This window comes from Coptis chinensis, chromosome 6 (assembly GCF_015680905.1).
Source record: "Coptis chinensis isolate HL-2020 chromosome 6, ASM1568090v1, whole genome shotgun sequence".
Taxonomy (NCBI): Eukaryota; Viridiplantae; Streptophyta; class Magnoliopsida; order Ranunculales; family Ranunculaceae; genus Coptis; species Coptis chinensis.
Window position 1 is genome coordinate 61,151,533 of NC_141461.1, and position 24,243 is coordinate 61,175,775.

The window sequence follows — 24,243 nt, forward strand, 5'->3', positions numbered from 1 at the left end:
ACTGTCCCCAAAATCTATCCTTTCTCTTTCTCACATGGGCATACCACCATTGGAGAGTGGTCAGAGATGCCCCGAGTGTGGAACTCAACTACCTTGTTATTAAACTTTGTTAGCCAAAGATTGTTAACAAGAGTTCTATCAATCTTTTACCATTTTCTTCTTACTTCACCAAAAATTGTCCATGTGAAGAAGTTTCCAGTTGACTTCAAATCAGACAAATTTGCTTGAGTAATAACCTTGGCAAAAGGAGCTATCTCTCTAGGGTGTACAACTTTACCATCCATTCTCTCATTATTAAAGTCACCCATTAGTATCCATGGAGAGAGGATGGAACTATTCATAAGCTTTAAATCTTCCCATAGCATGAGTCTTGCTCTTTTACTATTATGAAAGAAGCACCACATTACAATGGATAAATTGAAGGAACAAGGAACAAGCAGGGTCTTTACTCGAATTGATAGAGCACTATGCAATGCACCCTGGAGAATTCGGTTCCCTGAAGCGAAGATTTTTCATATACCCACAATAGATTCCGATCATAAATTTTTGGTGTTCAGATTTAAACCATATTACCAAAAATTGAAACGCCCTTTCCGATTTGAAGCAATGTGGTTGTCTGATCCAACTTGCCAAGATGTTGTACAGCGTGCAATGAATCAGTTGTTTAATGGCTTGCCTTCATATACCTTTTGTCGGAAGCTGGCGTATTGTCGACACTTACTTATCCATTGGAATCACACTCATTTTGGGCACATAGGAACAAAGTTGAAACAAATTGACGAGTAGTTAAATCAGTTGCAGCAAAACTTTGCCATGGTTGCAAGGCCATCTGAACAGGATTTGCAAGAAGAGAAAGATTTGTTGATGGAATATAATCAGATTTTGAAGAGACAAGAAATCCATTGGGCTTAGAAGGCACACTTTGACTGGAGGAAAATGGGTGAACTCAATACAAATTGTTTTCATGCGGTGGTAGTTCGAATAAGACATAGAACTTCAATTAATAGTCTTTAAAACCGGATGGCACAATTGTCACAGCAAGGGAGGATATAGGTGAGCAGCTTGTGGACTTCTTTGGGAACTTGATGTCCACATCAACACCTGAAATGCCAGAGAATCTTATGCAGGTGATACCTAATTTAATCAGTGTAGATGATAATGCTCAACTTATGCATTCAGTTTCAGATAATGAGATTCTCAAAGCATTAAAAGACATAGGGTCATTAAAAGCCCCAGGTCTTGATGGGTTTCATACTATCTTTTACAAAACTTTCTGAGCGGAAATGGGACCAAAGACTGTGGAACTGGTGAAAGATTTCTTTCAGTATGGCACTTTCTCGAAAGACCTAAATAATTCGAATATTGTACTCATCCCAAAAAATAAAAAACCCAACTCTCCCAGAACATTTTCAGTCAATTAGCTTAGCAAATGTTAGTTATAAAAGCATTGCTAAGATAATCGTTGGTCATATGAGACCTTTTCTATAGAAACTGATTTCTCCCCACCAATCCGCTTTTCTGCCCCACCGCTCTTTGCATGACAATGTTCTCTTGGCTCATGAGGCTTTCCACACAATACGAAGTCGGGCTAATCAACAGAAAAAATTCTTTGCGTTGAAACTAGACATGCACAAAGCATATGATAAAATTGAATGGCCTTTCTTGAAATAAGTTTTGAGTAGATTTGGCTTTTCCAATCGGATTGATAGAATTATGTTATGTGTCCGAGTACTTCTTTTTTTCATGTTGAATGGTACGCCTTTTGGTTATTTCAAACCATCTAGGAGTCTTAGGCGGGGTGATCTTCCTCATCACCCTACCTATTTATCCCGTAATCTTGAAGTGCTTTCTCTTAACCTACTCAAGTGTCAAAGCAAAGGCGGGCTCTCGGTTTAAAGATAGCTCGGAATAATGACCCCGCTCACACACTTGATGTATCGATGATGTGATCATTTTGGGAAAATGGAGTTACCACAAGCTTATGAGATCAACAATTTGTTGAAGTTGTATTGTCAAGCATCGGGCCAAAGCATCAACAGAGGGAAAGTCGCATTGATTCATCATAAGAAAATGCACCCCCGAGATTTGTTAGGATGATTTACAAAGTTCTAAAGATACCATGCACCGTGAATTTTCCCACTATTTGGGGTGCCATCAATTTTGGGGAGAGAGGTGCCGCGATCATTTTCAGCCTTTAATGGAAAGATTCCAAGTTCGTCTTGCCGGTTGGAAGTCAAATTTGCTCTCAAAAAGGAGGAAGGTTGACCCTTATTAACTCGTGTTATCTGACTTCCTTCACATGTCATGGCCTCACGTTATGCAGTCCACCTTCAGATCATTGATGATATTGATATGGTTAGAAAGGCTTTTCTTTGGGGACATGAAGTAGGAGAAAGGAAACTTTACTATTTTTCATGGGACTTAGCTCGCTCCCCAACAAAAACATGTGGATTGGGCATCAAAGATATTCAGATGTAGAATTTGGCACTGCTGGGGAAAAAAGGCATGGGAGTTACTGACGCCAGCAACCTTATGCTAAGCAAATGAAGCATAAGTATTTTCCATATGGTGCTTTTATGTGAGCTTCTTTACGAACTAATGCATCCAAGTGTTGGAAGGTAATGCATTATTTGAGATCACTGTTGGTACTAAGTATTAATTGGAAAGTTTGTCACAGTCCAAATTTCTAAACAATTACAAAATGAATATTTGAAATATAAATATCTCAAACATCTTTATGTTCAATTGTCTAAAAACCCAGGCTATGACGAGGTGGATACAACTCATACCAAAACCGAAAACCCACATCATTAAAGAATCAACTTAACAACAAAATTTCTCCTAAATTTCTCAATTTCATCACTTTATTAAAAGACGATCTTCCGTCCAAAAATCCTCAAAATAAAACTCTAAGAATAATAGGTCTTCAACATCATATTCTCATGTCATATGAATATGAAACTACGTTATTACATACTTCCAAAAAGATCAGACCTAATAAAAAAAAAAACTCCCAGACTGCTCCAGAAACAAATCCAAATCAAACGATGTAGTTCCACTGCCTTCCACCTATGTTCCCAATAACACATCCACGTTGCCAAAACAAAGCAAACAAGGGTTAGCAAAATGGAATTTCTTTGGTATGAGTAGACTAACAACATAAAAATTTTCCGGACTTTAATCATCTCACAAACACGTTATATGTACCCATATCTTAATCATTCTCAGTTTGGAAGACAGGTAGTTCCGTCATTTCAACTGGCATAGTTTCTTCTCAAGCAAGACTTTCATTCTATTAACTCATTATAATAACTCATCTTAATAACATAGTAATTGAATTAAATCTTACCGATATCCACTTCTGTATAAAGGTAGGACAGCATCCCTGCACAAAATATTATTAAATCATACCCTCCTGTAAACATAAGTTAGAAATTTTATATAACATATGTAGATATCTTATAGGTATTCAAATGCAAGTCCAAGCACACCCGTACAATCAAGGAATACAACTAACCCGTAAGGCGAATACCTTAGTTCCTCTCTAGGGCAGTCCAAACAATCTAGTCATTCATGGCACATTCAATGAATACCCAATTATAACGCTAACAGACCATTTATGGCACATTCAATAAATGCCCACCTATCACATGACATCTTCAGTCATAAGTCTCATTTCCAAAACTTGATGCGTGGAGAGGTCTAAAAGGGTGCGGTAAATTTGTTTATGCATTATTGAACTTTATTGCATATATTATTTCAGATAACGGAAAAGTATATTGTTTCATGTATTTTACGCGTTATTAATTAGATTGATGTCTAAGTGTTATAGCGTCATATATCATAAAAGACTGATATATTACATAGTTTAATACACGTACACATGTATATATATATATATATATATATATATATATATATATATATATATATATATATATATATATATATATATATATATATACATATTATATATCTTAGCCTAACGCCAAGCACTACACGCTAATAGCCCTAAACCTATCATAATAGACCTAATCTTAGTCGGGGTCAAAGGTCAAACTAGGTCAAAGTCAACCCTGGTCAACAGTCAAAGTCAACCTGCCAAAACCACCAAAGACTAAGGCCCAAAGGGTTTAGTCTTTTCCAGGCCCAATCTAACATAACTTAAGCCCATAAATGAAATTCCAAAACTTAAAACACTCAAGCCCAACAACAAATAAAAATCTCATTGTTCATCTTCCTTTCTCTCCCACTCTCCAGCGCCTCCAACGCCACAGCAACCACCACAACCACCACTCGACACCCCTATTAAACCCATCGGTTTTCATCCCCACGAAAAACCCAACCTACCTATACCATCAACTCTCGATTTCCTCCCTTATCAAAACTCGCGATATTTCTGCCATTAACGACCCTGTCGAAGCTTAACAGCACCAACACATTCAAATCCACCCATCATTCCCCGGCAACAACAACCCATCTATTCTTCACTAGACAATAACCAACAACCAAGGAAAATACCACCACAACCACCATTCAATCGACAACAACAAAGCAAAGATATAACTTCATCAGGCAAACAGTTTACACTCGCAGCAAGCAATAAGTTTTGAGTCCATATAAGAACAATTAACTATGTCATTCAATGGAAACTCGATTTCATTCCTGGTTAAACAAAAAGATAAATCTTCAACTTTCCATCGATATCAGATGACGAGTTTACAGTATATTTGTTCCTCTGCGTTAACAATCTTATATAATTCTTTGTTTTATACCATTTAGTTCAAACAATCACACACGTATACAACCACATTTCCGACCTTTACAGTCGACAGAAAAACGATGATTCAGCAGTAAATCAGTGTTTTAGAATTTTTCAAAATGTAACATTTTATATCGTTGAAAGTATCTACTCACCGATACATAACTTATTTGCTTGTCAGCAAGATCTCCAGCAAGAAACTTATCTTCTCCCTTTCCTCTCTGTGAAACTCTCTTTTTTGTAAAACTCTCTGTTTTTTACCAACCCTATTTTTTTTTCTTTTCTGTTTTTAAAAACCCCCGAAATAGGGAAGAGGGTTTATCCCATAAACCCACGTCTCCTATTTTCACTAACACTTATCCTATTTTATTTTATCTATTATCCATTATTATTATTATTAGGAAAAATAAAAGAATAAAACACGGGGTGTTATAATCTGTTATAATATACACACCTTAAAAGGATTTCGTCCCGAGATTCAAGGTAGAGTGTAGATTAACCAAACAAACAGTACGTCAACCAATAAATCTTTATAGAGTATACAGTTAACAGATTATATCCTAACTAAACTTTAGGTAATAATGTATAACATGTCAGCAGGGAGATTAAATTAAACACATCATTTACAGCTTGCACCCAATGATCATAGTAAACCAATATTAGAAATGAGACTTATACACACCTTAAAAGGAATACACACATACAATATCATATAGATAGGCATACTAGTATGCAAATCACATAATTTGAAAGTGTGTCTATATACGTACAGAACCGAAAAAATATGTGTATACGCTAGCATACACAACTCAAAAGAATAAACGTAATTAGTTTATTCAATTGCCAACACTTAAGTAACTCATTATTTCTCAATTTAGCAAAACTCATATTCTTCAAGTTAAATCATACTAAGAAGGCAAGGTAGTTCCTCTCACACCGAGGCAGTTAATTCCACTCTTAGTATTTCCCAACTAATCCAAAGCGTTTAACAATAAATATACATATAATAATTTCCTTTTCATCGATTTTCCCTGTCAAAACTATTCGTTTAAAAACTCATATGTTTCATCCACCACCTTAGTGTTTACAAATATATCAACATTTCTCTCAGTGTCTCACAAACACTACATGTTCGAAAATAAAAATTTTACATTATATAGGCTGATTTATATCATCAACGACCTATACTATGTCCACTATCACATAGGATCAAACACCTACAATGTGATGCATGCACATTGTCTCACACACTAACAATATGCAAGTATACACTGGTTTACACACCAACGATGCATACTAGCTAGCTCTCTACCATTATATAGGATCAAACACCAACGATGTGTGGTATGCACACTGGACCACACTCCAACGGTGTACATGTACACACTGGATCAAACTCCAACGATGCATACAGAGAGATGCTATGTATATTGGATCACACACCAACGATATACATAACTTGGACAATATCAAAAAAAAAATTCAAATCCAACCTTTATCAAAAGGGTTTCTTTATTCCTTGGATAATTCCAATTTACTCAAATATGAAATTTTAAAATAACAATTTCTTCTTTTGCCAATACTTACTTAAAATAGAAAACTCCGTTAGGAAAACAACACTATAACATGCTGAATAATTTCGATTATAAATTTCATAAGAAACTAACCATTAAAACAACCAGCATTTTATTTTCATAATCATACGATAAATTCTTACATGCTAAGTACCAATAGAGGAACTAGTAAACAACAAATTCAAACATACCTAACATTAACCAGTGCAGTTCTTCACATAGTGTCCCAAATGTCCACATTTATAACATTTGCCTACTAGTTCATTTGGTTTAGAACATCTTCGAATAGAATGCCCAACTTCCTCGCAGTTCAAACAATTACCATCAAATTTCTTTAGCGAAGTACTAACGTCCTTATTCACATGCTTATTTGTTTGCCTATTATATGGGTGATGCCGACTTTTTCTCTGCCTTTGACGTGGTTGACTAGAAATAAGGTGTAAGCTGACTTGTTTTGGGGCATTCTCTTTAAACCTCTCATCTTTGGGTTTATTATCCAATTGTTCATATTTTAATTCCAAATCTAACACGCGAATGAAAGTTTCTGAATCAAAGGGTATCAAATAACTCGATAGATATGGCTCTAGTCCACGGATGAACCACGGTTCTTCTTTTTACTGGGTATCCACTAGATAAGGAGCATACCTCGATAGTTCATTGAACTTAGTCACGTACTCAGAATAGCTTTTCCCTCCTTGGGTCGATTAAAGAATTTCTCAGTTAATTGCTCTTTAACAGCATTAGGAACAAACCTTCCCTCAAATCTTACCTGGAAATCCTCCCAAGTCATAGTTCCCACATCCACATTATCCTTGATAGACCTCCACCAAAATAAAGTTGACCCCTCCAACTGGTGAGAAGCCAACTCCTGCTTCTTCACCTCAGTGAGTTGCATCTTAGCAAATACGGACTCACACATAGTAACCCATTTCTCAGCATCAATAGCCCCTTTCTCTCCCTTGAACTTCTGGCCTCCTAAAGTTGCAAAATCCTTGTTTCTCCTAGCAAAAGGATCCCCTAGATTAGCATGTTGACCCCTCTGAATAGTTTGCACCAACTAAGTTAATATTGCTCCCAAATCAGCAGATATAATATTACTTCCAGTACCAGTAATGTCATTGTCATCTCTAGCCATCACCTTAAAACAAAACAGACTTTTATTAGTACTCCAAACATCTTAAACTCAAACACACCCAATCACCACATTTCGAGAATCACCTAGACCTTCCAAATATAGGCTAACCTTGGCTCTGATACCAAAAATGTCACAGCTCGAATTTCTAAACAATTACAAAGTGAATATTTGAAATATAAATATCTCAAACATCCGTATGTTCAATTGTCTAATTAAAACCCAAAGCATGATGGGGTGGATACAACTCATTCCAAAACCGAAAACCCACATCATTAAAGAATCAACTTAACAACAAAATTTCTCCTAAATTTCTCAATTTCATCACTTTATTAAAAGACGATCTTCCATTCAAAAATCCTCAATATAAAACTCTAAGAATATTAGGTCTTCAACATCGTATTCTTATGTCATATAATATGAAACTACGTTATTACATACTTCCAAAAGATCAGACCTAATAAAAATAAACTCCCGGACTGCTCCAGAAACAAATCTAAATCAAACGCGTCGTGGTTCCATCACCGCCTTCCACCTATGTTCCCAAGAACACACCCACGTTGCCAAAACAAAGCAAACATGGTTCAGCAAAAATGGAATTTGTTGGTATGAGTAGACTAACAACATAAAACATTTTTCAGACTTTAATCATCCCACAAACACGCGTTATATGTACCCATATCTTAATCATTCTCAGTTTGGAAGACAGGTAGTTCCGTCATTTCAACCGACATAGTTTCTTCCCAAGCAAGACTTTCATTATATTAACTCATTATAATAACTCATCTTAATAACTTAGAAATTGAATTAAATCTCACCGATATCCACTTCTGTATAAGGGTAGGACAACGTCCCTGCACAAAATATTATTAAGTCCTACCCTCATGTAAACAGAAGTTAGAAATTTTATATAATATATGTAGATATCCTATAGGTATTCAAATGCAAGTCCAAGCATACCCGTACAATCAAGGAATACAACTAACCCGCAATGCGAATACCTTAATTCCTCTCTATGGCAGTCCAAACAATTTAGTCATTCATGGCACATTCAATGAATACCCAGGTCATTCATGGCACAGTCAATGAATACCCAATTATAATGCTAACAGGCCATTTATGGCACATTCAATAAATGTCCACCTATCACATGACATCTTTAGTCATAAGTCTCATTTCCAAAACTTGATGCGTGGAGAGATCTAAAAGGGTGCGGTAAATTTGTTTACGCATTATTGAACTTTATTGCATATATTATTTCAGAGAATGGAGAAGTATCTTGTTTCATGTATTTTACGCGTTATTAATTAGATTGATGTCTAAGTGTCATAGCGTCGTATATCATAAAAGACTGATATATCACATAGTTTAATACATGTACACACGTATATATATATATATATATATATATATATATAAAGATCTTAGCCTAACGCCAAACACGCTAATAGCCCTAGACCTATCATAATAGACCTAATCTTAGTCAGGTCAAAGGTAAAACTAGGTCAACTGGTCAAAATCAACCCTAGTCAACAGTCAAAGTCAACCTGCCAAAACCACCAAAGACTAAGGCCCAAAGGGTTTAGTCTTTTCCAGGCCCAATCTAACATAACTTAAGCCTATAAATGAAATTCCAAAACTTAAAACACTCAAGCCTAACAACAAATAAAAATCTCACTGTTAATCTTCCTCTCTCTCCCACTCTCCAGCGCCACAGCAACTACCACAACCACCACTCGACACCCCTATTAAACCCATCGGTTTTCATCTCCACGAAAAACCCAACCTACCTATACCATCAGCTCTTGATTTCCTCCCTTATCAAAACTCGCGATATTTCCGCCATTAACGACCCTGTCGAGGCTTAACAACACCAACACATTCAAATCCACCCATCATTCCCCGGAAACAACAACCCATCTATTCTTCACTAGACAATAACCAACAACCAAGGAAAATACTACCACAACCACCATTCAATTGACAGCAACAAAGCAAAGATATAACTTCACCAGGCAAACAGTTTACACTCGCAGCAAGCAATAAGTTTTGAGTCCATATAAGAACAATTAACTATATCATTCAATGGAAACTCGATTTCATTCCTCGATTAAACAAAAGATAAATCTTCAACTTTCCATCAATATTAGATGACGAAGTTTACAATATATCCGTTCCTCCTGCGTTAACAATCTTATATAATTCTTTGTTTTATACCATTTAGTTCAAATAATAACACGCCAGATACAACCACATTTCCGACCTTTATAGTCCATTTAAAACGATGATTCAAAGAAGAAATTAGTGTTTTAGAATTTTTCAAGATGTAACATTTTATATCGTTGAAAGTATCTACTCACCGATCTGAGAAACTTATTTGCTTGTCAGCAAGATCTCCCGCAAGAAACTTCTCTTCTCCCTTTCCTCTCTGTGAAACTCTCTTTTCTGTAAAACTCTCTGTTTTTTACCAACCCTATTTTTTTTTTTTTTTTTTTTAAAAAACCCCCGAAATAGGGAAGAGGGGTTTACCCCATAAACCCACGTCTCCTATTTCCACTAACACTTATCCTATTTTATTTTATTTATTATCTATTATTATTATTATTAGGAAAAATAAAAGAATAAAACACGGGGTATTATAAGGTTGGTAATGGGTTTTCTATTAGAGCATGGTTGGATGCATGGGTGCTAGGTACGCCATGTCTGATCCCACTCCTAAGTAAGCCTGATAATTGTAATGTTGATAGAGTGGCTAACATTATCATGCCTGAGACAAGAGAATGGAATAGATAACTTATCAGATCTACATGGCCACACGACTATGCTCAAAGAATTGTATCTATTCCCATTTCAACATATCAACAAGTAGACAAGATTTTTGGGCCCCAAATAAATATGGATCATGCACAATTAAATCGCTTATCATAAGATGCTTGAACGAGTGGATCTAGATTTGGTTTATGAGAAATGGGAATTCAAAGAGGTGTGGAAGCTCAATGTCCCATATAAGGTACGGTTTTTTATTTGGCAAGGTTTGCAGTATGTAATTTCGACAGCTGATATCCTTCACATGCACCATTTCACCACTGATGAATATTGTGTTCTATGTGGATTTGAGAAAGAATCTCATATTTATTTGTTCGTGCATTGTCCACTTGTGCGGTCCTTATGGTTTGGGGTTGATATTCACCCATTGATTTACACAGCAACAACAAGTTCATTCCATGACTGGTTGGTTGAAGTAGCAAGAAGTGTGTCGAGATTACCGTAAAAAAAAAAATCTACTAACTAAAGTGGGCAAGGTATTGTGGAACATTTGGTTAGCAAGAAACGAGAGTAGATTCACCGGGGTAAGGGCAGATCCTGTTAGATCCATGTTTAAAGCATTCAATCTGATTGATGATATGATCAAGATCAGAAATGATGTTTTAATGAAGAAACCCACACCTAACTATTTTGAAACCTAAATTGCTTGGACTCCTCCTTGGCAACACCGGGTCAAACTAAATACGATGGCTCGACTTTGGGTGCTCCCCGACTGCGGGTTTTGGATGTGTATTTCGAGGAGAGGATGGAAATTTCTTATTTGGAGCAAAGACTACCTATTCCAAAGAGTCGATGCTATGGTTCTTTGAATTCTCTGTTGTATGGATTGGACTCAAAGCTGCACTGTGCTTAAATTTCCATAAAATTATAATTGAAACAGATTCAAAATATATGCATCAAGTTATCTCCGAAAGGGAAACTAGAGTATTGAAGGCTATTGAATCCCTAGTACACGATATACAAGACATGCTTATGATGATGGATGAGTACATGATATTGTGGAATTACAGGGAAGTGAATTTTGTAGCTGATGCATTTGCTAAATGGGCGACCAACCTTGCTACTAATCAACAATGGTGGGCAAATCCTAATATATATAGGGATGATGTAAATGCAAATATGTTTATTTCCTTAACATCCTTATGTTCAGCTTGGTGAATGAGACCACCACCACAGTTTGTTGTAAATAGCTTAAAACGCGATATGCAGGGTGTGTAATTTTGGACCACCCATGTTCAGCTCATTCTGTAACCTAGCTTGAATTGTGAAAAACGGAAAATAATTTTGGGAAGTTTTGTCAGCCCAGTTGTTCAATAACTGATATGGTAAATAAATTCACACAAAGTCCTTTGTTTTACAAAAGATGAGCAATCGATTACCCTTATTTGTCATTTTCCCTTATTATCTGTAAAATAAGAATCAAAACCCATTACGATTACGATCTGGGCTACCACAAGGATATCCCTATAGGGATGAGTGTTTCGAGACCGTTGGATCCGAGATCTAACGGTCCAAAAATCAAAAACAAAAAGGAAGAGAGAGAATATGGGTTTGTTTTTTATTTTCGGACCGTTAGATCTCAGATCCAACGGTCTCGGCTGGCGTCCCTATAGGGATATCCTCGTGGTAGACGAACTCTTACGATTACATACATTTCCGGGATATATGGAGTTCCAAACTAACTCCTTAAAAGAATGGCCGGTACAACATCAAATCCATTTTATAACTCAGGCCACACACACACACACACACACACACACACACATATATATATATATATATCCAGAAAACACATTTAAAATTTTTCAAGACTCGCCATAACATACACAAGCTTACCTGCATAAAGGAAAATCATACAAGGGTGAAACTCAATTTTTAGTAATCTTAAGGCTTAACAACAACCAGAATCGAATGTTGCATTCGCGGTGATCGCTACTGCAGGCGTAAAAAATGGTGGCTAGCGACCACTTTGTAACCATAAACCTTTCGCACCAAAAATATTGCTACATACACCAATAGGACTCTCAATCGAGGAACGTAACCTTCATATGCACATGAAGATAAAAGTATAAGTGCATTCACTTTCCGGGATGCAAACCGTGATCTTTGCCAAGTTAGAGCTCGATCCTTTGGAGACAAGGTCTTTCCTCCAACACCACCATGATCAACTTTGCATAGACCAATTATGTATCTATCATAACCTTGAAAAGAAGGTGCAACGTAACAAACACACCAACTAGCATCATTAACATATGGATAACTAACAAGTTAAATTGCTTCAACGTTAGGGTTGAGAAAACACACCAACTAGCATCATTAACGTGTGGATAACTAACAAGTTAAATTGCTTCAACGCTACGGTTGAGAGAAAAGTTTGTATCCAAAGGCAAAGCCGATGTGACAATTCATTTTTCAAAATTTTATTACTTTTTCCACCCTTTGATCAAGTATGACAACCTTTTCAAGGTGGAGATGAATTAGGGGTTGCATTTGGATTGAAGCCGACTCAGAAACTGCTGTAAAGGCCTTCAATGGCAATGCAATTCCATGGATGTTTAGAGCGAGATGGAAGCGAGCAATTGCATTTTTACAACACAGAAGCTATCCCATGTTTGGAGAGAAGGCAACTTTAGTGCGGATGCAAACAGGCAGGAAGGGATCCACCTTATTGCCCTAAGACTTCAAGATGGAGCACTAGTAGACCGGACTTTGTTACTAAGATAGAAAGTCCCTTTAGGACCTACTATTGATTTAGATGAAAAAGAATGTAACTTGTATTCCTTTCATTAATAAATTTTTCTTACTTATGTGCAAAAAAAAAAAAAAAAAAAAAAAAATGACAACCTTTTCAATTGTATTAATAATTTCATTTCATACATAATCTACAAGTCTCAATCGAAATTTGAAATATGAAAATAACATATGATATTGTCATATAGTTTCCTAACAAAGTAATGGCAGCAGTACATGTGGCAGCCCTATGGGCCGCCCTCCAACTCTTCACATTTCCTCGGATCATATTAAATGATTGTAAACTATAAAAGTATCTTGGGCCTAAAACGGAACATTACCATCCGGACTTACCCAATAACCTGAAACCTATACATAAACAAACCAAGCTTCACATAACTGAGATAGCCTCACGAAGCTTATCTACGCGAGATTGAGGTTCTTGATTCTACTAAGCCCTTTATAGATAACTAGTGGTTCAATAACCTGTCATATATCTCTTAACGAAAAAATCTTAGAAGAGTTGTAACATCTCGTTGATAACAAGTAACTTACCTCGTTTTTTCGCTCAAGTTCTTGGTCAAGCTCTTCTTTCCACTTCTTTGTTCGCTCTGAAAAGTTGCACTGAAGATGCACACGTTTAGTATCTCATTTAGACAGAAGATTAAAGGCAGGATAAAACAAATTTAACAAACCTTGGATTTATTGGTTGTTGTTGAGAATCAAGAAGTCCTCTCCATTCACTAAGCTGTGGCAAGGGAACATCCTGTAAACTTTTTATATCTGTACCACCAATATTCGACTCACACCTGCTACTACTCCCAGGACGTGTTACATTTTTTTATATATCGCCCTCACACGTGTTACATATTTTTATAAATTTCATGAAATTTCGTTATATATCGTTAACTATATGTGTCGTGCTGGATTCAGTGGAGTGTTGTTCACATACCAAAATTGATTACAACCCAGTATTTGAAGATGGAAGAAGAAACAAAATAAAAATAATATCTCAAATGGACCAAGGGTCATGGAAAATGGAAAGACAAGTAGGGCTGGCATGTGGCAAATGATAACCGCTGCAAGAAATTCACTCCTAAACAATACAGCTGATGGATCCTCTTCTCCATCTGTTATGCCGAAGGCAAACTACTCACCAACTCTCAGAAACATAGTTACCCGATAAGAAACTTAACTTCTAGAGCAAATGAATTAAACAAGGTAATGGATCAAACAAAGGCAGAGATGCCTATACCTGAACCACATTGTATGATGTGGCGATGTGGTAACCCCTACAAAATATTTTCGGTTTGTGCACATCTAAGTCAGACAATGACAGACCTCTTTGTGTTCTAGACTTCTAGTGCAAAACTTAATCAACACAAACCACCTCAAGCAACTTCTTAGTTGCTTCACTCACATCCACATTTTCCATCTTCAACCGGCGGCGCAATGAGGGACTCGTCTTTCCAGCAGCTGCATATGTGCGTATTAGTGATTCAAACACATCAGCTCCAAAAACATCCTCAACCTTTTTTAGAGTCTCCAGAAAGCTCTCTGCACCCTCAACATCCCTAGCTTGCTCGAAGTGTGACATCAAAGTCTGGACCACATTCTGTGGTGGTACCCATTTCCTGCCGTCCCCCCTCCCAATAGAAATTCCATTGGTAACACAATCTACTGCCAAACTTGTGTTACCCTTCTTCAAATGATAATCCATGAAAATCTCCCAAGTCTTGACATTCGGTTTTGCTCCACTCCTACGGGCACGCTCCTTGAGTGTTTCAGCCTTCTCCAGCAAACCCTCTTTAGCATAAGCTCCAATTAGGGCATTTGCTATCCGAATGTCATAGGTTGAGCGCACGGATTCCCATTCACGGAAACATTTCTCAGCACCAGGCACGTCTTTCAAGTTTACCAGCACCTGAATCATATTCAGGTAGCTCAAGTTTGCCATTTTTGGAAATGCCAGCCTCAAGGACCGCCATACCCTATGCACCTCAAGCAGATTCCCAGTACGACCATACAAAGTAATCAAATACTGATAAGCGGACAGATCACGGCAAGCATTTCTATTTTCTAGCTCTTTGAGTGCTCTCTCTGCCTTCTCGAACATGCCAGCACCAACATATATTGATGCTAGGTTGCTGTATGTGGTCCAATCTCCAGCAACTCGACCATCTCTCCTCATTTCCTCGATGACCCTCTCAACCCCAGAGATGTCACTGACAGCAGCAAGAGCCCTCATCCAGACATTGTATGTGTAAGAATCTGGCATAACATTACTGGCCTTCATTTCTTGTATGATGGCTGGGACCTTTTCTGGCTGACCAGCTTTAGTATAGAGGGTCATCAAGCTATTGTATGCCATGGAGGTTGAATCAAACCTCAGTTCTTTCATCTTTTCCATGAGAGCTTCTGCCTTCTCTGTCATTAGTTCCTTGCAGTAACAATTGAGAAGTGCGCCATAACAGAGATGATTCTTTGATGCTTCAGGGAGACCCACAAAGAAACTTTCGGCGGCAGGTATGCCTCGGGTTTTGGCTATAATATCCAGATGGATAGCTTGATCACTGACAGTCATGTTCATGCCACGTTTGGCCATTGATTCCAAGTAAGCTGCATAGAACCAGATTTGTTAGTTCATATCTTGTGCCTTGGAAAGCAGCGTTTCAAAAGAAACAGCAGAAATTGTTAGCATCTAAACAAGTCATTTAGACATTCATGAAAATCAAATGACAAGTCTAACATTGGCAGACTTTTCCTTGTTCCAAATAAGAAAAGAATTAAAAAAGTCAAAATCTGAAACCATGATCAGAGATAAAATATAAATTCCAACTACAATTGAGTCACGGAGTTAGTATTTGCACATACGCAATGGATTGACAAGGAAGGTATAACTCTCAAGTATCGTTTCAGCAGAGCAATTACAAAAAAGTCATTACAAGAATCACTTTACAATTCTATTCCATCCCCACCATAAACTGATCATTAAGTCATTATGTCACTCATCGACACTCCATATTCTAAAACCTAATAATAAAACATGTACCTTCAAGGCAGGAGCGAAACGCTTTCGTTGGCGGAGTTTTTTGACAGACATACCAACTTCCCATTTATAAACACGTTTGTTACTATCTAAAAACTGATTCAATTCAGTTCGTATGGCTTTATCGGAACTTCCTTCTCTGAATAATCTTTTGTGTAATGCTTCTTCTAGATACTTCTTTGATCTGTTCGCTATGTTCTTCGTTCTCCCAAAATGTACCGCTGCCATTTCTTTCTTTTTTCTTCTTTCACTCGAGTCTTTCTCCTCTTTTGGGCTGTTTTTGTTTTCGCAATAATGGGCCTACAAAAGCCCAGATCCACGAAAAATTAGGTTTGAATTCGCTACGGTTATTTTACGGTCCTGTTACTGACGGACCCATATTGTGTTGGGCAGACCCTAAAAACAAAAAAATAATTATTACAAGTGTGTCATTGGTCCCAAAAAGTTGTTTTGTGTTAGGCACCTCCCAAACCAACGTGAATTTATCTTTTTAAGCCCTTCTCTTCTCTTCTATTCTCTTATCTTCTACCATCCTAAATCTTAAACCATGAAAACTATATCCTAACACTAACATTAAACACTAGGGCTGAATATGTATGTGTGCAATGGTTGAATGAGAAAATTCGAACACCCTAGGCTTAAACGACTCGGCTAGGTCGTTCGTTGTGCACATCAAACGGTCTGGTCACACCGTCTGGACTGAGTCCAAATCGATGTGTCCATGTTGTTTGGGATTTGGACTTAAAAAAATCCCCAACTATATGGCCACACTGTTTGGACTAAGTCCCCAACGATATGACCACACCGTTTGGACTAAGTTCCCAACGATATGGCCACACCGTTTGTACTAAGTCCCAAACAGTAAACGGTGTTGCCATATCGTTGGGGACTTAGTCCAAACGGTGTGGCCATATCGTTAGGGATTTTTCTAAGTCCAAATCTCAAACGACATGGACACATCGTTTTGGACTCAGTCCAGACGGTGTGACCATACCGTTTGGTGTGCACAACGAACGACCTAGCCGGGTCATTTAAGCCTACGGTGTTTGAATTTTCTCATTCAGCCACTGTATACATGCATATCCAGCCCTAGTCACGTGCATATTCAGCCCTAGTGTTTAATGTTAGTGTTAGGATATAGTTTTTATGGTTTAAGATTTAGGATGGTGGAAGAGAAGAGAATAGAAGAGAAGAGAAGGGTTGAAAAGGGAAATTCACGTTGGTTTGGGAGGTGCCCAACACAAAATAACTTTTTGGGACCAATGACACACTTGTAATAATTGTTTTGTTTTGGGTCCGCCTAACACAATATGGGGTCCACAAGAATAAATACCTTATTTTATTGCCTACTTGAACCAACAATCAACAATCATTAACATGTATAACACGCTTTAGCACATACACAAAAAATGTATACCATGATTCTTCTATCTATCAATAACTACGTAATACAAGAATGTGAAGAAGTAGACCATTATCCCAACAATAATGAAATAAATTTATGGAAATTTCCCCATTACGTAGTCATGCATTCACGATGGGCACCCCCAACTCTAGTAGCGAATTGATAATGAGGATTTTTTTTAGGGATTGATAATGAGGATGAGGAGGAAAATGTGAAACGGAGGAGATTTTGACATAAGACCAATTTTTTCTTTTTTTTTTTTTGTAGAGAAATTTTATTTGGGTTGGTTTTTTTATTATGAAAATGCCGACATTGTGTTTGGTCGGATTTGTAGAATGAAATGAAAAGGACATGTGGTGGATAGGTAGAGATGTGATTTTTGGGTTAAATTGATGTTGGTAGATTTGTAGATGTTGATTGTTAGGTATCTGAGGCTTTAACCAATTTTTTCGTGAAACACACTCCTCACCAAAAAGAAATTAGTAAAGGTACAAAAATATATTTTCCAAATCAACATTGAGATGAGAGAAATTGGTTTATATTTGGAGTCGTTGTGTGCACTCCACTTATCATTGATTGGCATGTGGATTTGGAGTTTGGGTTCGACTTGCATAGTTGCATTGAGTTAGAGGCGATGCTTTTACGTATTTGATTTTCCATTTTGTTAGCTACTTAGTACACTTTTACATAGAAGAATCTCAATTCCAGAAAGAGAAACATATTGGAATGGAATTTTTTGCTTCAATGGCGAAATCTTACCTTCAATTTTGGTAAAGTTAGGGTTTAGAAGGAAAAAAAGGGGAGAAAATTATAAAAAAGATCTAGAATTTTTCCTGTTTTAATTAAGAAGAATCAAAGAGAGGAAGAAAACAATTTTGATTCACAAAAGTGTTGAATGTTGGTTGTTGATGAGAAGTTTCAACTATACTTTTGATTTTCTAAAATGAAATCCTAGCAAAATTTCATTAATTTTTTCAAAATTTTTGGTTTCTCTCTTTGACAATAAGAAGTGGGTTTCACTAAATTGGGCGGGATGGGATAGATTTGCCACAAAATAGAGAACAATGGCCCATGGGTTACACTACTTTACCGGATAGGGGCACTCACTATAATATGACAACTATTAACCGTCGTTTATGCCGAGATATAGGTGTCGCTTTTAGCCCAATTTGGTGTAGTCTCTCTAGTGGTATTTGGGGTGATCGGACCTCAAATATGTGTTTTTATCCTCTTATAATACTTTAATGGGTAATTTCCCAATTAGTAACCCATAATGTCAATCTGTTCCCAAGTAGTAACCACTCTTCAATTTTGACTTTTCAACCTCACTTTTGACACTTTTGCCCTTCTCCTTATTTCCAAACAATGCCCACGTGGACATGCAACACTCTCTCTCTACTGCAACACTCTCTCTCCTTATTTGAAGTGATTTGAAGTGATTTGATGGGTGTGTGGATAGATACCACAGATTATCTTAGAGATGAAGAGATGCAAATGAACGGTCACGAACGCATCTGTGGTTTAAAAGCCTCGAGATTCGTAACCCATAAAGATGGACGGTTATTTACATTAACACTGTTCATATACTATTTTTATTATAAAAAAATTATTTTTAATAAGAAAAATGTAGAAATAATAAGATTCTTGTAAAAATAACAAGAATAATGGTAAAAAACATGAATAATGGATAAGATTCTTGTAAAAATAACAAGATAAAAATCATGAATTAAACCAACCCATGTATTAAACCCTTTAAACTAAGCAAAATCTACAGAGCATTCACAGGACATGTTCTGGTTCTACAACTATCATCAACAAAAATTGCAAAAGCACCAGAAACTAAGACAAAACATAAACCCCAAACATAAAAACTGAACAGAACATAACAACAGAACATAACAACCCTTAATCTTCATCGTCTTCATCTTCCTCCTCGTCTTCATCTTCCTCGTCTTCATCATCGCCATCATCCCCAGAACTGGAACTATCATCATCATCATCATGTTGGTCTTCCCACATGTAATCAGTAGGGTCTTCAACAAAATAAGGATCATACATCTCTTCTTCTTCATCGCTTCTCTTCTTCATCGGTTGTAGTCATCGGTGTAATAACTATCCCACATTTTCTCGTGACTTCGTCACTTGAGTAATCGGTGGTTTCACCGCTTGAACATCCGTGAAGAGGCATGTTGATAACTTTGGTAGATTGTTGCTTTGGTAGAATGTTGCTAATGAAAGAATATTAGAATGTGAGAGAGATCAAATTTTAGATGACTATTTCAAAGATAAATGTTTTCATGGGAAACGAGCGTTGTAATTATGTGGGGTGGTTAGTTTTCTTTTCACCTTACCGTAAATGGTCATCATGACACACAAAAACAATGAAGGGACAGGCAAGACCAAAATTAATTTAGAAAATGAAGTGAATTTTGACCCTTTGTCAAACCCAATGTAATTAAGTTTGTTGCCATATTAGAGGACATGCAAGTATGCAACTCGACTAAATTACCCCGAAATTAACCCATAAATGTCCCCTAAATGGATTGAATGAATAATTTGGTTACCCATAAATAATTATCAATGTACAAGAAAGTTACTGATAGTCTTAAGGCCACAATATAGTTATTCATTGATGATCTAATATCATTATTTTGGCGGGAAATTTGAGGATTGACATGTGTCCCCAATCAAACCCTTTTTTTCTTTTTTCAAATACCCATGTTTATTTCATGATATCTAGTGGCAAGCATGCTTCGCATGTTAAAAAGCTTCATGTAGAATGTTAATCTTTATAATTGAATTTACTGATTTTTTTTAACCTTATTAGAATTAATTATTTAGACAATGTATAGTAAAGTTGCGATAGTTCTAGGGTAGGAATATGTTTGTTTATTTGATAGAGGAATCAACATGGACATCATATTTTGGCGGAAATGAAGTTGGAGTGCGCATGAAGTCCGGCAGTGGAGGGAAATGACCTTGGAACGTCGTGTCACATTAACCTAAACTTAAAGAAATCAATTGGGAATTAGGGGAAAAGCTGTCCTAGTGAAGCTCAATTAAATTTGGAAACCCTAATTTTTAGTTTCACTTCAATCTCCATATTATAACCCCACCCTCATTTTATCTTTTACTGGTTCAATTATTGGTGGAGAAATGAGGAAGCTTAACCCGACATGTAGAATGTCATTAGATAAAATGCAGAAATTATTTGGTGGATTTAGTAAGGAAGAAATGGAGGATTTTGAGAATTCCTGTTTTTCAAAGCTTTTGCAAATCCAAAAAATATGCACGCAACAACTACACTAGTTTGTGCCATAGTTAGCCATAAAGTTGGTAGACTTTGCTATCGGATTGGTAACAAAAGATTTGGTATTCAAGAAGAGTGATGTTGCATTGATTATGGGTCTTAGTGTAAACTCATTTGCTAAACTCATTCTACACCACCGACGTGAAGAACAACACATCAATTTTCGTGCTAGGTTTTTAAAGGAAGCACCGTTAGTGAGAAAAGAAATATTAGATGCTTTAGTGGTGGCAAAATCCAAAGTAGTGAAGATAAAAGTGATATATTTAGGCTCAATAGGTTGTATGTGCTTGCTCCAAGTTGTGCTTCCCCGGATCTTCTAGTGTAGATGGAAGTGTTTAGAGCCACATATCGTGGCAAACATCCATTATTAGGGTCTCTATTTTATTCGTTTAATCACCGGGGCTAAAGCCCAATTAAGCAATATCATGGATCAATATATCTGAGGCCATTAACTCATGTGTCTAAGGCTGAACCTTAGCCACATGGCTTGCCACTAATGTACATTGATTTATGTCCGATTCATTTCTTATCAAAAAGATAATTATCGGTTGACAAATTATACTCCATTACAATTACTCAAGCTACAAGATTACTTGAGCTACAATGACTCTCCACTCTACCTATATAAATACCACATTATTTTTCATAAGGAACTACGTTGAAACTTGATCCCTAGAGAATAGATCTTTGGTGCGTGGCGTTTCATTATGTGGTTCGGTTTCATCTCCCCCCAACATCAAATTCCTCTATTTCTTAGTGCGTTATTTACCATTGCTCTCGTTGTGTTGAAGCAGGTTATTGCCGAAACATAATTGGCACCGTCTGTGGGGACTTTAGAATTCATTATCACGTGAAACAATCAAGATGGTAAGCACAAGAAGGCGTAACCAAATAGTCGACATATTCCTCCCCGCTAATAATACTCGCAACCCTTTGAAATTCAAATCGGCCAATGCAAGAACCGTTGAACAATCAAGTTGCTCCTAGTGGTAGGATTAATTCGCAACATACAACTGTAGTAGCAGCACCGCCGCCGCCGCTACCACAAACGGTAAAGATAAAACGCCCGAAATATAAGGCCGTGGAAGAAAGTATAAGGAAAAACTTCATCCCGTGACTGACCGACTGACGGGGAAGGCCGACCTCGCGATTTTCGCGCGAAAATCGCCATCTTAGACAGTCCGGCCGAGACATTGGGAAAAAAGGCGCCACGAAGAAAGTATAAGGAAAACCTTCATCCTAGACCGACCGACGGCCTGAGGAAGAAGTGACCTCGCAGATTTGAGAAAAACTGCCATCCCGCATGTGTCCGACCAGTGGGGATGGAAGGTGTCCACGTATAACTAGAGGGAAGACCACAATCCCGCACAAACTACCGACCTAGATAGGTTGGTTACACAAAAGAAAAGACAATCTCGGTCCGGACTCGAAAAAGTGTACGCCTAAAAATCTCTAACTCTTGTAAGAGGTAATGGCGGTGTCATCTTCCACATAGGTCCCGACCGGGCGCTGCAATCGTTTTAAATCTTCCGGGTGAAATGAATTTCACTCTTCAATACAATTTTTTCAGATCTGCTGGGAAAAATAATGGAGGCTTATATCGATGATATAGTCGTTAAATCGAAGGATACGGGTGATCATCTTTCCGATCTTTAACTTGTTTTTGATAGGCTTAACAAGTATAACATGAGACTCAATCCCGCCAAATGTTCTTTTGGGCCTCTCTTCTGGAAAATTTCTAGGATACCTCATGACTCGTAGAGGTATTGAGGCTAATCCTAATCAGATACGCACCGTTATTGATATGCCATCACCCAAAAATAAGAAGAAAATTCAACGACTTACTGGTCGGCTTGCCGCTCTTCATAGATTTATTTATAAATATTCCGATTGTTGTCATCCCTTCTTCCAGACTTTAAAAGGGGCGGCAACTTGGAACGTTGATTGTGAGATGGCATTGCAACAACTGAAGAAATACTTGGTCGGGCCCTCCTATATTGACAAGTTCTTCAACGGTCAACCTATTGGCATATACCTAGCAGCTACAACTCAAGCTGTTAGTCTTTTCTTTTTTCGCCGATGATGGTAGACCCGCTTTTTTTATCGAGAAGACGTTAACCCGGTGAGTCTCGTTATTCAAAGATGGAAAAATTGCACTTGCATTGGTTCATGCCGCCATCGGTTAAAACCATACTTCCGGGAGGTTGGTCGAGTTTATAATCGAGTATCCCTTACGCAAGATCTTTCGTAATGCACAAGAATCAAGCAGATTAGCCGAATGGGAAAGTTATCTTAATGCATATAGCATTGTCTTTGAAATTCGTATTACTGAAAAAGGACATGCTCTGGCTTCTTTGGTAGCTGATTTTCCGATTGATGATTTTCCTATTGGCGATTTTTTTGCGCCAGGAAGAATCTATGGAAGACACTCTGCCACCAATAACTGGGGGCGACGAAGACCAACTTGAAAACGCAATTCCTAAACCCATTGACCTATGTATTGTTTACTCAGATGGCTCCCATAGTAAATCTGGGTCGGGAATTGGATGTGTTTTTGTTAAACCCGGCAGAAAAAAGATTGGGAAATCTGTGCGACTTGGCTTCGCCGCTTCAAATAACGAAGCCGAGTATGAGGATGCCATTTATGCCTTGAGAACAAATTTTGACATCAGCGAAAGCTCCAGTTATACACGGATTCTCGCCTTGTTGCAAATCGTTTGGTGGGTCTTTTGAAGCAAGAGATGGCGATGGCGGCTTATCTTAGTTTGATACATAGTCTTGCTCGACAATTTGATAGCATCTCTATCACTCAAAGACCCGAAATTACTTACGCCATGCAGATTCATTGGCTTATCTCTCCGCCGCCGTTAGAAGGGCGGGCTTGACACATCACTTTTGCGTCATCTTTTCACAAATTTAAGTTTGAACGCTTTTACACTCGCTTAATTCATTACTATCATTACGAAAAATCTCGACAAAGTTACCACATTTAGCTTTCGGTCGGTCTAAGTTTGAACGCTTTTACGCCATTAGTTCATTACTATCATTACGAAAAAATCTCGATGAAGTTACCACATTTAGCTTTGTCGACCTAAGTTTGAACGCTTTTATGCTCGCTTTTCATTACTATCGCTACGACAAAATCCGGACGGTTACTACGCTTAACTTCGCTAGTCTAAGTTTGAACGCTTTTACGCCGCTTTAGTTCGTTAATATCGCTACGACAAAATCGAACGGTTATCGTGATTTAACTCATCGACCTAAGTTTGAACGCTTTTACGCCGCTTAGTCCATTACTATCGTTCGGACAAAATCTGACGAGGTTACCACGCTTAGCTTCGTCGACCTAAGTTTGAACGCTTTTATGCTCGCTTTTAGCCTAATTTTGCAAAGTTAAGCACGATTGGGGGTTTTTTCTCTACATGGGGCGCCTCGCTCTATTTCATTTCAATTAC

General features: G+C 37.4%; 1 protein-coding gene across 1 annotated transcript; it reads right to left on the reverse strand.

The window, feature by feature from the left end:
- Positions 1–14,013: 14,013 nt before the first annotated feature.
- On the reverse strand, positions 14,014–16,342 carry LOC147493815 (large ribosomal subunit protein mL101 (rPPR4)-like). The gene is made up of 2 exons (XM_086565355.1): positions 16,058–16,342; positions 14,014–15,643 (listed from the first exon to the last, which is right to left on the reverse strand). The coding sequence occupies exons 1-2, from the start codon at positions 16,299–16,301 to the stop codon at positions 14,397–14,399; spliced, it is 1,491 nt and encodes a 496-aa protein (XP_086421481.1). The 5' UTR covers positions 16,302–16,342; the 3' UTR covers positions 14,014–14,396.
- Between the last annotated feature and the right edge of the window lie 7,901 nt (positions 16,343–24,243).

Excerpts from the sequence above, each read along its gene's own strand:
- LOC147493815 (XM_086565355.1), bottom strand. The coding sequence starts at position 16,301 with ATGGCAGCGGTACATTTTGGGAGAACGAAGAACATAGCGAACAGATCA. Across the intron at positions 15,644-16,057 it reads GGTACATGTTTTATTATTAG|CTTACTTGGAATCAATGGCC; the intron begins GTTTTAGAATAT and ends GGTTCTATGCAG.